At 36.6% G+C, this 17071-nt stretch overlaps 1 protein-coding gene and 1 long non-coding RNA gene across 2 annotated transcripts; one reads left to right on the forward strand and one right to left on the reverse strand.

The window, feature by feature from the left end:
• Window positions 1–13021: 13021 nt before the first annotated feature.
• On the forward strand, window positions 13022–15974 carry LOC104595976 (beta-carotene hydroxylase 2, chloroplastic-like). The gene is made up of 7 exons (XM_010256925.3): window positions 13022–13572; window positions 13662–13721; window positions 13834–13905; window positions 14844–14978; window positions 15238–15363; window positions 15465–15521; window positions 15617–15974. The coding sequence occupies exons 1-7, from the start codon at window positions 13147–13149 to the stop codon at window positions 15695–15697; spliced, it is 957 nt and encodes a 318-aa protein (XP_010255227.1). The 5' UTR covers window positions 13022–13146; the 3' UTR covers window positions 15698–15974.
• Window positions 14670–16456, reverse strand: LOC148804228 (uncharacterized). Its single transcript, XR_016080741.1, has 2 exons — window positions 16191–16456; window positions 14670–16119 (listed from the first exon to the last, which is right to left on the reverse strand). It is a non-coding gene; the product is annotated as an uncharacterized LOC148804228 (long non-coding RNA).
• Window positions 16457–17071: the final 615 nt, after the last annotated feature.

A 17071-nucleotide genomic window follows, 5' to 3' on the forward strand; every position in this document is an offset into this window, starting at 1 on the left:
AAAATGCTTTTATAAAAGTGCTTTCATATAAGTACTTTCAAAGGGCATGTTTTGAAAATTTGAAAGAAAATGAAGAACAAAATAGTCACAAATGCTTATTTAAGTGTTTATTAGAGAAAAAGACTACCAAACCCCCAATATAAAATATGTGCTTATTTTAAAAAATAAGCACTCAAAAAAGTTGGGTGCCAAATGCAAATAAGAGCTTATTTGAATAAACACTTATTTTTAACTTAAGCACTCCCAAACATGGCCTTGGTAAAAATGAAGCACTTATAATTGTCTAATGATTTATCTATCTAGGAGGCAAGAAACAAAGTTGTTTTTAAAAATGATCACACGATACTTCTCCCATGGATATCATTGGTAAAATAAAGTTATATCTCCAATGTGATAGCCAAACTCATTCAAATAGAAAACATAATCCCCATTTACAACTTCAAATTGATGGTTCATTTGATCCTCTCACAAGTGTCGCATACAAGCATTCATCCTCCAATGCAAAAGTAGTCTTGAAATCTTTGCATGCCAATGGAAGCCCATGTTGGGCCATCAAAGCATATGATCCAGAAATTAGTGCCTTGATTGAAGGGCTTAAAGCATCTTCTAGTAAAAGTATAGTTACACTAACGGTCTACAACGACTCTCTTAAAATTACACTACAAGCAAGGTTTAAAATTTCAATACGATATGCCAATATAGGGAGTGTTGTATCATATCTTTGAAAAAAAGAAATGGAATACACATGGAAATCAGGCATCCCATTTTCTTTTTTCATGCATATCAGACACATATCAGACCACATCGAGGCGTATCAACGAAAAAGATATGACCAAAACTGAAAAAAATAAATAAATGGGGAAAACAAGCTTCTTTTCCCTGAAATAAACCTTCTTTCACCCCCAAATGACTCTAAACTCCAAACCTCATTCCTAGAGTGCTAGATTTGCAAAAATTTGCAAGAAACAAGTGTAAATCATTAATTTTTGTTAAGATTTTTCAAATTTTGAAAAAATATGGCAAAAATAAGTAAGCTTTTTCAAATTTTTATAATATCTTGTGATTTCTTTTTTTCTTGAATGTTTAAATTTATGTTGATCTACATTTCTTACATTCAAAATCATAATTCTTTTCTGTTATCAGTAGATTTATGGAAATTTCATGAAGATATCTGGGATAAATATAACTTAACAAAAAATTTGAAAATGTAATTTTTTCTTTGCCTATAAAGACTAAAAATGTTTTAGATCTACGGATTTATCTATCATATCCATAGAACAATTGAAATTTCTTTTTTAATTTTTTTTTTATTTTTTCATATTTTAGAATTTAAAAATAAATAATAATTAATTATATTTTATCATTTGATCACAAAAATTGAATATATTATAATTCTATGGATGATGTATCATATCGATAGACCAATTGAAATTTCTTCTTTATTAATTATTTTTTATTTTTTTATTTTAGAATTAAAAAAATAAATAATTAAATAATTATATTTTATCATTTGATCACAATGATTGAATATATTTTAATTCTGTGGATGATCTATCATATCCACAAAGCAATTGAAATTTCTTCTTTAATAACTATTTTTTGAATATATTATATAATTTTTTATTTTTTATAATTTTTTGAAATAAATAATAAATAATTACTAATTATATTTTCACTTAGAAGTTGTGCCAATGCTTGTTTTATGGTTGGATAAGAGAGTTGGGTTTTTTCCATCCCATAAAACATTAAATCTTAAGAATTGTAATTTATAAATTATAGTTAAGCATAGGATTTTCAATGAAATTATAGTTAACTACAATATATTTCTTCATAAAACTATTAAAATATATTAATTTAATGTATATATACCTCATTGAGGTCTTATATTTAGTGTCATTGATGTATTTTTATGATTTATTAAAGTATTTCTAGTGTTTCCAAGCATATCTATGTGTATTTTAGTTTTTCTCTGATACACATGCGTATCCAAGGCATATCCTGATACATCTTTTAAAATTGCCCTTCCGATGCATACATCTTTTAAAATTGTTTTATTGAAATTCATGTTTGCATACATCTTTTATTGAAATTCATGTTTGCATTTCAGTTTGCAAACATCTTTTAAAATTGTTTTATTGAAATTCATGTTTGCATACATCTTTTAAAATTGTTCGGTTAAAAGTTAAAACATTGAAAAAAATTCGAATTAAAATTTTTAATTTGAGATTTTTTTTTGTTTGGTTATTTCAGTTTGGTCAATTTGGTTTTACAAAATTTCGATTTTAGTTTCAATTTTCAGATTTATAAATTCAGTTAATTGGATAAATTATATTAATATATTAATATATTAATGAAATTCAGTTTTAACCAAAAAAAAAAGGTTTAACTGAAATTTTCGATTTTTAATATAAAATTGAATAAAACGTTTCCCCTTTTGGCTGAGTTTAGAAACAATGCAAATAAGTGTGAATGCAAATATATAAAGTGTAATACGATTTATATAAATTGCAAAGTTGGGTTAGTTTTGCAGTGGTAAATTTACCTTCTTATCAAACAGATTTTTAGTTACGATGGATGCAAACATGAATTTCAATAAAACATATACTTTTTTTTTATCAAAAGTCCAATTGAATGCAAATTTACTTCTTTTTTATTAGTGTACTTTTACATATTATTATCAATGTAAATATGCATTGATCTGTCATTTATCAATACAAAAATGTACTGTTACCAAACACAGGTAAAAGTAAACCAAAATACAAATTTACCCTGAACCAAGATTTACACTCCATTTGCATCATTTCCGAACGCAACCTTTGGGTTTTCCATTTCTCTATGCTAAGCAGGTACTGTTTCTTTCAGAATAGGCATGAGCCCGGCAAAACGACTTAATAAAAGGAATATTTGAATGGCAACAAACAATTGAAGCCCAAACTTATCTTTGGCCCGTTTTGGCACCTTGATTTATTTGTGGAAGCAAACAACATCCTTTGGCCCAAACTTCACTCACTTGTTGAGATTTGGCCTCTGTTGGAGGAAGGCCGAAAGCGTCCCTCCATTTTTGCGCCCCAGAAGCTCAATGCCGTTTGCAGGGGTCTCATTACTTGTCCTCCCCTGATGCTCAGAAGCTCAATCCCCTGATCGTTTTCTTGGTCTTTGTTGTTATTGTTGTTTCTTCAAATATTTCTAATTTTCTTGTTTTTAAAAATGTTACATTAGCAAAATAAAAAAACAAAAACGTGTTCTTGGATGTTTGGTTTCTCAAAACAAGGTGGGAATCTTTCTATTTAAGCCAGAAGAAAACTTTATTTCTGAAACTAACAAAAACATGCTTTTACTTCCATAAGAAGACTGGCATGGGATGGGTGGCATACACCAAAATCTCCTGTGTATCCAATTACATTGTTCATAGCATTCATAAATTTCATGAATCTGGTCGTCTAAAGTATAAATTAAAATAAATAATAAAGATAAGAAAAGTGAGTTAACAATTCAACCCACCAGACAAAAAATCATCTTCGAGAAAATTTGCATTTTAGACAGCTCCCCAATTTGGGCTGTGGCCTATCCTGGGTTTTTGTCAAGTGGGCCAAACCATTAACGATGCGGAACTGGTGTGGACCAAATACCAGGCTCACCTTTAAGATTGATGGGCTCGATCTGATCTCGGCCCAGTCTGAGGGAGTGAGGAGTGTCAGCTATAAACATGGAAAGAGGTTTCCTCGTATGCCAAACGGCACCATCTATTAGAATTTTATCCCGCCATGAACGGTTAAATTTGGGCCAGGGAGTCTGAACTAGCCACGTGTTATCTTTCCTACTTTATAATTGTAATTACCTCCCCTGAACTTTTTAATACAGTTGTAAGTTTATTCTCTCCGGTGGAATCTTCTAAAAAAAGGCATAAAATGTCTAAGGGAAAATAAAAAACAATAAAAACTTTATGAACCATAAAAACAAAGAGAATTTAAAGTTGCAGCTTTACCTTTGAATAATTGATATGAAGGAAAATTTTGGAAAAATAAATCAATTTCAGAAATGAGAATAGAAGGGTTTGAGATAGTGATTCATATGAAGAGAAAATTGAAAAATAAACATTCTTGTTCAAAGTAATTGCATGGGTATTTTGGACATTTTTATGTCTTTTTTAGAAAACTCTATCAAAAGGGGTCTACTTGCAACTATGTCAGAAAGTTCAGGGAAGGTGATTTCAATTATCAAATTTTTAGGAAGGTTTCAACAATTTACCCTTTTTTTAGGCTGCATTTGGTTTGAAAGAAAATGTAGGAAAATGAATGAAAAATCTATGATTTCAGAAAGACATGATACCGGAAATGTTTTCACCAATCAAAACCCCTATGGATTTTGATAAATACCACCCAATTGGTTACCAATTTTGTTATACAGTTGATTGGATACAAGTTTTTCCGGTATCATATCATGGTTGAATCTTTTTTTTAATTCTAGGAATTTATTTAAAAACAAGGCAAAAGTCTTAATATTTGAAATTTACCCATGACCAAGACCTCATATTGAAGAGAATAATTGATTCCAAAAGAAATTGCAACGTACATACTCCCCCCATAAAGAACTTCAAATTGATGCAGCTAGGGGTGTCGATTGGACTGGATTTGATCCAATCCGATCCAGTCCAATGTGAGTCCATTACAAATAGACTAGGTCCAATCCAATCCAATGAGTAATTTGGACCATTTTGTTCAAATTCATTTTAATTTAGATTGGTTTCAACCCAAATCCGGTCCATTGACACCTATGTCCTTATCTTGTATCAATGGAGCGGATATTGACTTAATCCAACCAAATTCAATATAAATTTATTACAGGCTGACCAGGTCCAGTCCAAATCTAATAAATATTTTGGACCAGATTAGTCTAATCCACTTTGTCTTTTTGGTCCGTCCAAATTGATTTTGGCAGTCTATTGGCACCCTTAGATGCAACAAACTGACTGAGAAATCTTTTATTTGCATTCACCCAACAAACTAGTTGAGTAACAATGCATCCCCATAATACATACATGAAGCTAAACATTGTTGGGTTTCAATCTCATTAGAGATTAAATCCAATAGGTTTGTTTGGTCAATTACATGAAAAAATACACTTGCACACATGTCTTGAAAAATAGATTTTTTTCTTACTAAAACCAGTTTTTAATTTGTCCCACATTGGAAAATTACAAGAATTGTTTTGGGTTTTTTAATAGGAGCTAATTTACACTCTTTAGATATAAAGAGGAGAGTATGGATGCTTGCTACCGCGCAACCGTGCACATGCGTGTGTGCGGCGCAATGATGTGCACTTTGCTCGCAAATGGCGGCTTTGACTTTTGGTGCGAGACTGACCGTTGATGTTAACTACCTTTTAACAATCACAATTTTTGAACTTGTGACTGTTCAATGAGCCTTTTCTGAACCAGCACCTTCCTCTGCTCCATTATTCTTCAGAAATTATTTAAAGAGCATGAATCAAGCATTTGCACACACAATTTCGAAAATCACTTTGTCTCTCTCTCTCTCAGTCCAGTCTGCTACTGTCCCACATAAGGCTTCTTTGGAGACTCTTCAACTTTGCCGGTTGCAGATTCTTGCCCAAGGCTCTGTTGTATCTTATAAACGGATTTACCTATAACCCAACAGCAAATTTAGTAAAACTGAGTGTGAGCAAATAACATTCTAAAGATAGCGTCTTCAAACATGTCTCAGAGCTTCTCCTCCAAGTTTTAATGATCCCATTTCCCAACAAACATAATTTTCTATAAAAATATTTAAACACCTATTTACATAAAAGTCTTATATCTAATATAAGATTCAAAATAATATCATACTATACTTTCACTTTTTGGATTCGTCATAACGCCAAATAGGTAAATATTAAGATTGAGGAAGAATAGCCATTTTCGGTTATTAATACTCTATTTAGTTCAAATCTTCAAACTTAAATGTAATTCTAACTAGGGGTGCTCACGATTCGGTTAACCAAACCGTGGGGCATATTTTGTAATCAAACCGGTAGTATCAGTTTTTAGAAAAGCAGAAACTAAAATCGAACCGAAACCTATCGATTAATTGGTTGATCGATTCAGTTCGTCGATTTTTCGGTTTTTTAATTTTTACAATATATATTATAAAAATATATATAAATATATATAATATTATATTTTATATAATAAATAATATATCATATATTATAAATATACATATTTATTAATTTATAATATATAAAATATATATAATATGCATAAATATATAAAATATATAAAAATATATGTATATTGATTGGTTCGGTTAACCGCCGGTTTTCTATATTGGTTAACTGAAACCAAACCGACCGGTTCAGTTAACTAATTTTTCGGTTCAGTTTCAGCCGATTTGGTTTTTTTGGTTTTTATTTTATTTTATTTTATTGCTCACTTCTAATTCTAACCATGAGTCTTTTGAATGGTGCAACATGTAATTCTAACCATAAATAAAATTAGATTTTTTTTGCATGATGGTCTAAGTATCGGCATTGCCATTATAAAAGTAAAGATTTGTACGTTTTGTGGGCTTGGCTGATCTATTCTGGACAAACTCAAGCTACTTAGGTTGGGCTTGGGCCAGGCTCACCTTCATCATGTTTAGGCAAAACCCAATCCAATCACATTGTTATTATTATTTATTAATAACAAAATGTAGCTAAAAGCTTAAAACTAAAATCGGTGTATACTATATATACAGTATATACAATATATACAATTTCAAGGATGCATTTTAGCGGGCATTGTTTTTTCTTTCTTCTGAATTGTTCCGGGGCAGTTTTCATTCATCATTCAAGATCGAGACATTCTCTTCATGCTAATGGGTTCTTGAGGAAAATTTTTTGAGCAATAAACTGCAATCATAAACATAATAGCCAATCAAGTGTTATTTATTAAAATTTATGAATGAATTTTGATTCGTCAAAGCTCTTTCAATAAAAAAAAAAACGAACAAGTCATCTTCAATATATATACTTGAAAAGCCCAAAATCGCAGAGCCACTCACCGGTTTGACATGAGACGAGGAGTTTGGTGGGAGTAGTGGAAAAGAAAAGGGATTTGAATGAGTTGGCAACTTTAGATGTGGCTAATCAGTTGACAAGTGGAAAAAGGTGTGACAGTCTTGTTCATTCTCTCAGAACCAGGCCACCGACTGTGTGGCACCTATCAACTCAAGAGCCAAGTGGTTGCTTCATGATAAAACTAAGGTGGGGACACCCAACGTTTTTGAGACTTGAATTGCATAGCTGGTGTGTGGTATATATGGTATCATTTGAGAAGAAACCCGATGATCCCAAGAATGAAGAAGAATCTAAGCCCACAATATACCTGCGGACGTGGACATGGTCCTGACTCCTGAAGGTCGTTCAATGCAAGTCACTTGTTGTTTGGACGGACCATCGCAGGTTGAACGCTAGTGAGTTGCATCGACGATGAGTAGTCCAAAAGGGAGACAGGGCCTCATGGATCAGTCACCATCAATTTGACACAGATGGCTCCAAGGTTCTGTGGGCCACCACAATCACAAGCAGACTGTAGAAGGAGGGGTGTGTGTGGAGTGAGTTACAACTTACAACTTAGAAGAGGAAGATCAATGGGTAATGCCGTAAAATGGAATGGCTTGCGGAACGCTCCTACCAAAGCAACGATCCAAATAAGTTTAAAATCGGACGGTGTAGATGAATCATGAATGGGGTAATATCGTCCACTGAAGTAGTTGATTGAATGGCTGTGCCTATGCCTGTGCCTGTGGACACCGGCTGCCGTCGGTGTGGGGATGTAAGCTTTGAAGTCTCCACGATTGAGTTGCTTATTAGGTTTAGGTTTTGCAACATAGAATGATATCGATCGGTACATTCCATTTTTTTTAGGGACCATTACAAACAGTTATTTCTTGTCTTTTCACGTCAACAGGTGGGATGCATCATACTCGTACATGAGGTCATGTGCCCCAATCACTCCCCTTCCAGACGTGATGGGCTCACTAGAGTGCGCGCCCCACAGCCCATCCCTCTCATGAATTGGGAGCATCTCCCCCATCGGGAGGGATGGGCTGTTGGGTACCTGTGGGACACAGAACATTCTGTTTGGAGCCCGTTCAAAAATTGCAAATTCACATAGGCACCTCACAGTACATCCCAACGGTGTATTAGACATCTCCAATGATGCACATTTGATACATGCCCTGTGGGGCATTGATGTGATCTTTTAATTTTTTTTTTATAGATATTTAAGGACAGATGCAAAAAGTTCAAAGTTTCCATACAATCCGATACGCCAAATTGGGTGTATCGGACTTTGTATTAACACTATATATAAGTTTTTTGTTTTTTATTTTCAAAATATGTTCAAGGGGTCGGTTAAAGGCCTGGTTACCCTGAAACAGGTCATACCCCGGAACTCCTTACATTTCGCATATCATTGATTCATTGATACAATACATATTGGCCAATACAGATCGATACGTAATGAAATTTTAAACCTTCGATAGATGGGTTTTTCATTAATGTTCAAAATATTGTTACATATCAGTCCATATAAGCTAATACATATCATATTTGGGCCTTCCCAATATGCCCTTACAGGGGCGGATCATGTCATGGTTCAAAAGGTAGTTAGGACTTAAACTGACCCCTTTGAACTAGTTTTGAAAAAAAAACACCGATACAAGCAGATACGCCCTATCGGCATATTGGCTTGTCGATATTTAGAACATTGCTCCCCACAAAGTGCACCCTACATCACATCCTCTCCGTACATTAGGAATATCTTCCTGTGACAAGTATAAGAAATGTTCCCAATACACAAAGGAAATGTGCTATGAACCGCCTGTGGGGTATAACCCAACTCTACCCCTTGAAAACCCCCGTCCCCCGAGATCTTGGTGGCAACAATGGGATTTGAATTTGATCCCAGGTCTTTCGTCCAAGTCGGATATTTTACTGATGATGCATGATCTAGTAGTTCCTTGTTGGAAGGTGATTCGGATGCCGAACTGGCTGGTTCGTTGGGTCAACTTGCAAAGAGACAGTACTAGAGTGCCTAGGCTGCTTTACTCGGGGTGGGCACTCTGACGCTTAAGTCAATGAAATATAGATTTTGGAGAGAGCTAAAGAGCAAAAGAGCTAGAGAGCAAAAGAGCTAGAGAGCTACAAGAGCTAAATTGTGCATACCTCTTGAAGTTGGAAATGAGACATTTATATAGGCTTTGGTGCCTTCCTCCAGAACATTCGGTATGGGAGTTGACTTTTGGAGGACCTAGGAATGGTGGGATGCCTGCAAAGTCGGCGAGCACGTCTCGTAGGTTGCCACTTGGACTTCAATCAGATAGAAAAGTCCTCGAGGGAGGTCGTTCTTCATGTCAAGGTCCCTTGGACCGGTACTGATAAGTACCATAGGTCGAAAGTCCTCGAATGAGGTTGCTCCTCATGCCAAGGTCCCTTAGACTGATAACGACGAGATACTACAAGTCGGCCCTAGACGAGGTGCAACTAGCTGCCTTGCTAAGGTGCTCGAGCTGCGTATGAGGTATTCTGGACTAATTCAGGGGTGCATTTCCTTGACTCGACGAGGTATGCGTCTATCTATGTGGCACTGAGGTGTCAAGCGACAAAGATAGATGCCACATGTCACCAGATTAGTAGAGGCCAAATCACCCCTCATCACCTACCATCTAAGAGCTGAGCCGAGAGCCACCATCAATTGATAAAATGGGATGTCGTGAATTGGGATGTGTGCCTCACACCAATCCCACAGCCATATCCCACCCTTTATTGAGAATATCTCCTCATGCATAATAAATACAAATATGGGAGATGTTTCTGATGTGCGAAGAAAATGCACCGTAAGGTTGGTGTGAAATGCATTTGTGAGAAGTAGATCCGAACTCTCGTGTTATTGCTGATTTGGACTTGATTGGTAGTAGCGGCACCCACAGCATGGAGGTGGAGGACGCCAGGTAGGTACAGGGCTAATGCAAGCGGGTGGAAACATGTGGCAAGTGAGTGGCCGTGGTTGCCCATTGAGATACGTTCGCTCTCTCCCTACCTTGTCTCCTCACTTTTCTCATGAGTCAAGACGACCGTCCCTCTCCACCTCTCGTTATTGCCTTGCATATGACATGTCTTTTGCTAACTATTGACAGCCCCTCCCCACCTTCTTGTCTCTCACCCTCTCCTTTTCACCAAATTACCAAACTGCCACTCTGACTAATTCATCGGAGCTGCTTTGCAATTTGCATATTTACATGTGCACCCAAAACCGAGTAATTTGAGAACGAGTAGAAAGATAGAGATGGTCGGTGGTGGGTCTGTAGTCATCTGTAGTGGGTTTGGGCGGCATTTGGATGAGAATGGAATGTACATATACTTGTAGAAAAGAAAAAGAAAAAGCATTGACTCACATTATGGGAATGGGATGGGATCTCATCTCTCCCTTTAATGGCTTGTAGGTGTAAGAAGACGAGGATTAACCCTTTTTGTATTTGTCTGGACTCTAGAGAAACATAAAGCTGCTTTAGTTGCGGATAGGAGTGTTCAAATTGATTTTAAATTGAAGGGATTGGACGAATTAATAACATATATTAAATTAGATGAGTCCAGGCTTAATGATCCAAAGTATTTATTGGATTGAATTAGACATGATTAATCTGTAATGAATTTATATTGATTGGATTGGATTGTGCCGATATCTGATCCATTGATAGAAAATGAGAATATAGGTGTCAATGAATCAAGTCATATTTGAAATAGAACCAATCTAAATTAAAACAAATTTGATTAGATTGGACAGTCTAAACAATGGATTAGACCAAATCTATTTATAATGGGTTTACATTGGACTGGATTGGATTGGACCAAATCCAGTCCAATTGACACTCACACCCCCTACTTGCAGAAATGAAAATTAATGTTGATGGCTGTGTAAGGGCTGTTTAACCGATAATAATATCTTTACGCTAGACTTTACACAGCTATCAAATAACTAATCCGGACTTCCTTGTTAGCAAAAGGTTATTGACACAAGTAACAACAACAGAATTCTAATGTTTGGTACAAATTCACTAAAAGAGAACATTAGAAAATTCTTTAATTACCTTTATCGACACTTCCGTGAGCAACCCACCTGACCTGACACCTCCCCCCACACACACACGACAACTAAACCAATTTAACGGTGATGGGACCAGTTTAGGCGGTGTTCAACACTGTTAATTTCGTAGACGGGACTGATGAACACCTGTTCTGTACGTTGTGGACGGGATCGATCCACGCTCCACATTCCAATTTTTTATCTACGGCAAAATCTCATAGTTAGGCACTGTTCCCACTTGATTTTTGATCCCCTATTTCACACTTTCTTTGAAAGGTTGAAATCCTATTGTCTGTATCACATTTTAATATTTTTGTTAATAAAATATTAATTATTTTATTTAATTTTTAATTTTTTAAATTTTAATATTTTATCAATAAAATAATACTTAAAATATTTTTAAAATTTTAAATTATTTTACTATTGTTTTTATAAAAAAATTAATATTTATTGGTTAATATTAATTCATTGATGAATTTTTTCAATATATTTATTATATAAAATGCAAAAATTAGATATTTATGATTAATTATGTAGATCAAGGTTTTTGAACCGCCGTTGACCTGGACGGTCGGACCATTCGGCCTGAAAACCGTCCAGGCAAGCGGTTTTGTTTTACCCCAAACTCGGTTTTTGGCCAGAAACCGTTGAAAAAGTCAACAATCTATTGACCCAAGTGATCGAACCATCAACCTGTTCAACGGTTTTTTACCGTTTTTTATTTTTAATTTTTTTGTCAAAATGGGTCGTCTGTTCGAACCGGGCGGTCGGACCGTCAACCCGAAAACCAGTGGCTAGAATGGTTCCGTTTTCAAGTCATTTTTTAAAATGTTGGTGTAGACCATTTATAAATGTATATGAGATTCATGGAATCAAAAAGTGTGGTGTAGACTGGTCCAGTCCACAGTTCAAAACAGCTATGAACTGTGGTATGGTGTGGATTGATTCCTGCAACATGATGTAGTGTAAATCGATCCATACCCACCAATTTCCCGTCCATACTACAAAGCACCCCCTTAATTGTTTGACTCTTCATCGCTTTGATCCTAACATTAGCCAACAAATTAACAGAATGTTGTTCTTATTAAGGTATCATCGCCGTTTTTCATTTTCTAAGAAAAGTAGAAAGCCCTCATGAATGTTGTTCGGTAGATCTAAGCAGATCTAGCAACACCATGTACAAATTTCTATTTGATAAAATGTTTTTTACCACCATTTTTCTTAGATTAAAACATAATATTGTTGTTACATTGATGAAAAGACATCCAAAGCAATGCTATGGTGAGTAATAACAATAAAAAAAAATCATCATTTAGAATGATTTATGGAATTTGAAATTTTAGATTTAAAAAAAAAAATTAAAGCAGATTCGGAATAAATCCAAATCAGTCTATTAAGATTTGAATTCGAATCCAAGAACTTCAAATTCAATCAGATTTTAATCAGATCGGAGCGGATTCCAATTTTGATGATGATAACCCTGATTGCCATACGACTAAAAAATTAAGCAATGTAATTCATTCCATGGGATGGAAAGTGCCTCAATCCAATAGGTCATTTTGCAACTTTATTAGGGAACCAATCAGCTCTTGATGTGTGTTTTGTTTTGGTCAAATACTTTCTACATGGCTTGGTTGCTCAACTGAGGGAGGGAATGTTTTAAAAGTAATGGACATTTCACTACTGAATACTGATCCAATTGTTGGGACACGTGTTTCATCCTCACTGCCCCACATTCTTTACATGCACTAAGAGGTCACAGATCGGAGAAAAGATGAGATTAACTACTTTTGGCCTTTGACCAAGAAAATGTTTGGGGTCAGTTTTGTAAATTAGGGAAAAGATAGTGGCATTTCCACTGGTTGTTTGATTCAAATGGACCGAGTTCGGACGATGAGGTCCCCATGCACTTCACTTCACCTACTAATTCCAGGCCTTTCTACAGGCTGAAGCGCTCTCTGTCCTCCTGAAATCCGAGTTCATTCGTCCAGCTTCAAGCTCTCCGCAAAAGAGCGACCATGACAGCCGGCATCTCCATCGCTGCGGGCGCGAAAACATACGGTTTCGGCCAAAATTCGTTCATGGGTCCCAGAGCCACCTCCTTCATCCGTCCCTCTTCTATCTTTTTCTCTCCGGCCATACGCCGTCCGCTTAAAATTTTCCCCGCGAAGAAAAGTATGAGAATGACTATATGCTTCGTCTTAGAGGAGAAGAAACAGGATAGCAGTAGTGGTAGTAGTATTCGTACTAGTAGAGCTCCAGAACATAACACAGGTGAGAGCTCCGATGAGATCAATCGGGTGGTACCCGCACGAGTTGCTGAGAGACTAGCAAGAAAGAAATCAGAAAGGTATACTTACCTCATCGCTGCAATCATGTCTAGTCTGGGAATCACTTCCATGGCCGTGGCCGCTGTTTATTACCGGTTTTCATGGCAAATGGAGGTATGCGTTCTTTCTTCTTTTGCCTATTAGTTTTCCTTTTTAATGATTCGATTTCGTTAACTTGGGTTTCTTTTAATTTCCATTAACAGGGAGGAGAGGTCCCTGTTTCAGAAATGCTGGGGACATTTTCCTTATCTGTGGGCGCTGCTGTAAGTATTACTTTCCCTTTCTCTCGGATTTCTCCAACCGGATTCGGAGACATGGGGATTTGTGAATGATTTGATTAGTGAAATTAACGAGATGGGTATTGTGAAATTTTAGGTCGGAATGGAGTTTTGGGCTAGATGGGCTCACAGAGCGCTTTGGCATGCTTCATTGTGGCATATGCACGAGGTATGGCTATGCTTCTTCCTTTTCTTGATTTCGGATCTCCTGAACTCGATCTCGATGTCTTTCACATCCAATCGCATGATGCCACGTAAGCATAAGATCATGTGCAGGTATCTGAGTGCAAAGAACGTTCATGGAGGTCAAACGTCCTTTTCTCTTATTTTTAATATATTAAAACATTAAAATTAAAAAAAAAAGAGGGGAGAAATTGATGAGATGAGAAGAAACGTGTGGGAGAGGGGTTTCCGTCTTTTCCCAATTCCGTCCCCGCCTCCGCCGATACCACCATCCACCGTCGTCCACATCCGATTGCCTAACACTTCTGTTGACTCATAGTTGTTACCTCTCCTCCGCCAATCAGATGCTACCCTGTCTCGCCACATCCCAACCCCTCCCTCCTCCGGCCTGATCCGATACCACCATCTACTCTAACTTGCTTTCTCCTTCTCTAATGTCAGAACCCGATCTGTAATTGGTCCGATTAATCTGTAATATTTTTCTTTTTTTAATGTAATGGTTGAATTCAAAACTGAAATCACGATATGTCTCGTTGGAAAGAGTTTCCATGTCACCTGTCTCTAGAAACAAAGGGGCGGTGCTGGTGAGGAGAAAGGGTTGTCGGTAAGAAGATGACCTCTGTTATCCTCCATTAAATTTGTATCTCACGGCTGGGTTACCCTTTTTTTTAATATATAAATGAAACGAGCATCTTTAGACATCTTAAATTGCTCGCACATGTACAACGTTCATAATGTGTGATGTGAATGCTGATGTATTGGTTGTGCAGAATGGACTGTACAGGAGATCTGGGACTCCCTTTTCTTCTTTTCTTTTCAATTAATAATTAACTTTTGAATCGTATTATCATTGACTAATTCATTTTTCCAAAGTTTAGGCGGTATAACAATTTAATGAAATAAATATGATAAAATTGAATGCAGTCTCATCACCGACCCAGAGAGGGACCCTTCGAGCTCAACGATGTCTTCGCCATTATCAACGCGGTTCCAGCAATCGCTCTTTTGTCCTATGGCTTCTTCCACAAAGGCCTCGTTCCAGGACTCTGCTTTGGTGCTGTAAGTTTCGAATCTCTCTCTCTCTCTCTCTCTCTCTAGGCTCTTAGCTGCAACACTGAAATTTAATTATTAGGGTAAACGTGAAGTAATCCCGATGTGATCCTGACGAAAAGGTGGTCTGCATAGCATAGATGACCTTTTTGTCTCCGGCTCAAACTTGAAACGGCTACGATTCGTTAGGCCGTTAACGGCTAACGGTTAGCCACGAAGTTCAATCAAAGATGCATTTGAATTACGGGGATAAAGATTTCGTTTGCAGGGTCTAGGAATAACGGTGTTTGGTATGGCCTACATGTTCGTCCACGACGGTCTGGTGCATAGAAGATTCCCAGTGGGACCCATTGCCAACGTCCCTTATTTTCGCAAAGTTGCTGCAGCCCACCGGGTATGCCTCCTCTGCCTCTGCCCCTGCCCCATCCATTTTGGTCGGTCGAATTAGTGCGGAGTTATGACCTTCCTCTGTATATACTTTGCCACCTGTTGCAGATCCATCACTCGGACAAATTTAACGGAGTGCCCTACGGTCTCTTCTTGGGTCCGAAGGTGGGTAACCCGACGGCCCTTTTGAACAGTTTCACTCCCTTTTTATCGTGTACATCAGAACTCAGATGTACATTTTGTTGCTTCTGTTGTTGCAGGAACTAGAAGAGGTGGGAGGCCTCGAAGAGTTAGAGAAGGAGATCGATCGAAGGATGAAGTTATCATCCAAGGGTTCATGATGAAGTAGCCAGCAGAGCTTACTTTATGGAGACCATTTACAGATGATTGTTTGTCAAAAAAAAAAAAGGAAAAGTAGCACGAAGAACTGAAGAAGAAGAGGAGGAAGAAATAGAAGGACCGATAGTGGCTCTGCTTAGCAATCAGTCAAATCAATATCACCATTTGGATCTTGTGGATATATATCACTGTATTCCACTCAGAAGGAAAGATAGAAAAACAGAAATAAAATTAATTTCTGGGAATTTTGTGGATATCCCAACTTTTTTGACTCCAAAATCTACTTGCCTCTATCCATTCATCTCTCAATCTGTCAATCTCCAGCAAAATAATGACAATTATTGGCGATAATTTCAGTTAATGATCAACTTTTTACTGTATTATTTGGAATAATTGACCATGGAGATCGATCGCCTGTGCCATCCTGCATTAGTGGTAGTACGTTAATGGAACACGACACGAAATGACATGGAGATAAAAAGAAAGAAAAGATACCTCTTTTGTTAAAAAGTCAGCATGATTGGATGGTTTCCATCATCTCGCTTGTAGATATTTCTGCTTTCTTAGTGAACTGTTTCTGTATGAAGTGATGGCCACCTTATTGTTTTGTTTGATTCCATGTTCTCGGTCATTATATAGTCGCTAGATGCCTCTGCCTTTCTCTATGGTCTATGGACAGAACTCTACTCAGACCGATGCTTCATTTGTATTTTTGGGCTATCCCAGGAAGCAATCAAAGAGGTGTAAACATTCTGGTCCATAGCCTTTCTCTTCAGTCTTCATTGAAAAATCATTTTGAACATTTGAGTACTCCACGAGAGGGAAAGAAAGAAAAGAATTCACGTTACTGAACGATTGAGCCGTGTAGAAGACAACATTAGCTTTTTGCCTTTTTATTTGAATTGAACGTATTGATAGGATTGTAAACCTGAATGTGAAATCTGATATTGAATCCCATCAATTCTTCCTTCCAACAAGAGTTGGGTAATGTAAGTGTTTGAGGCTTAGAAGGAAAAACCAGACTATTGGATGCTAGTTCCGATTTACAACTAACTTTGATATGCTCTCCTTTCTATTAATCCAATTAAATTACGCCACCTTTCCCTATCCATAATTCCTTACTACAAGGGATTTAGGTGGTGGTTGGCAATTTCACACTATCTTAATTATGGTCTTCGGCAAACTTGGAAGACCGAAAATTGATTTTATTTTTTCCGTTTAATAACCAAAAACTGGAAAGATAAGAAGACATAAGCACGGAAAGACCCGGAAAGGCCGAAAGCATCAAGTTTCACAAAGCGTCAAATGAAGCTTTTGAAGCTTTCTGATCTATCCACACATGATAAATAGACTAAACACCTTTTTAAAAGCCCGAT

The sequence above is a fragment of the Nelumbo nucifera genome, chromosome 1 (assembly GCF_055504915.1).
Source record: "Nelumbo nucifera cultivar China Antique chromosome 1, China Antique-T2T, whole genome shotgun sequence".
Taxonomy (NCBI): Eukaryota; Viridiplantae; Streptophyta; class Magnoliopsida; order Proteales; family Nelumbonaceae; genus Nelumbo; species Nelumbo nucifera.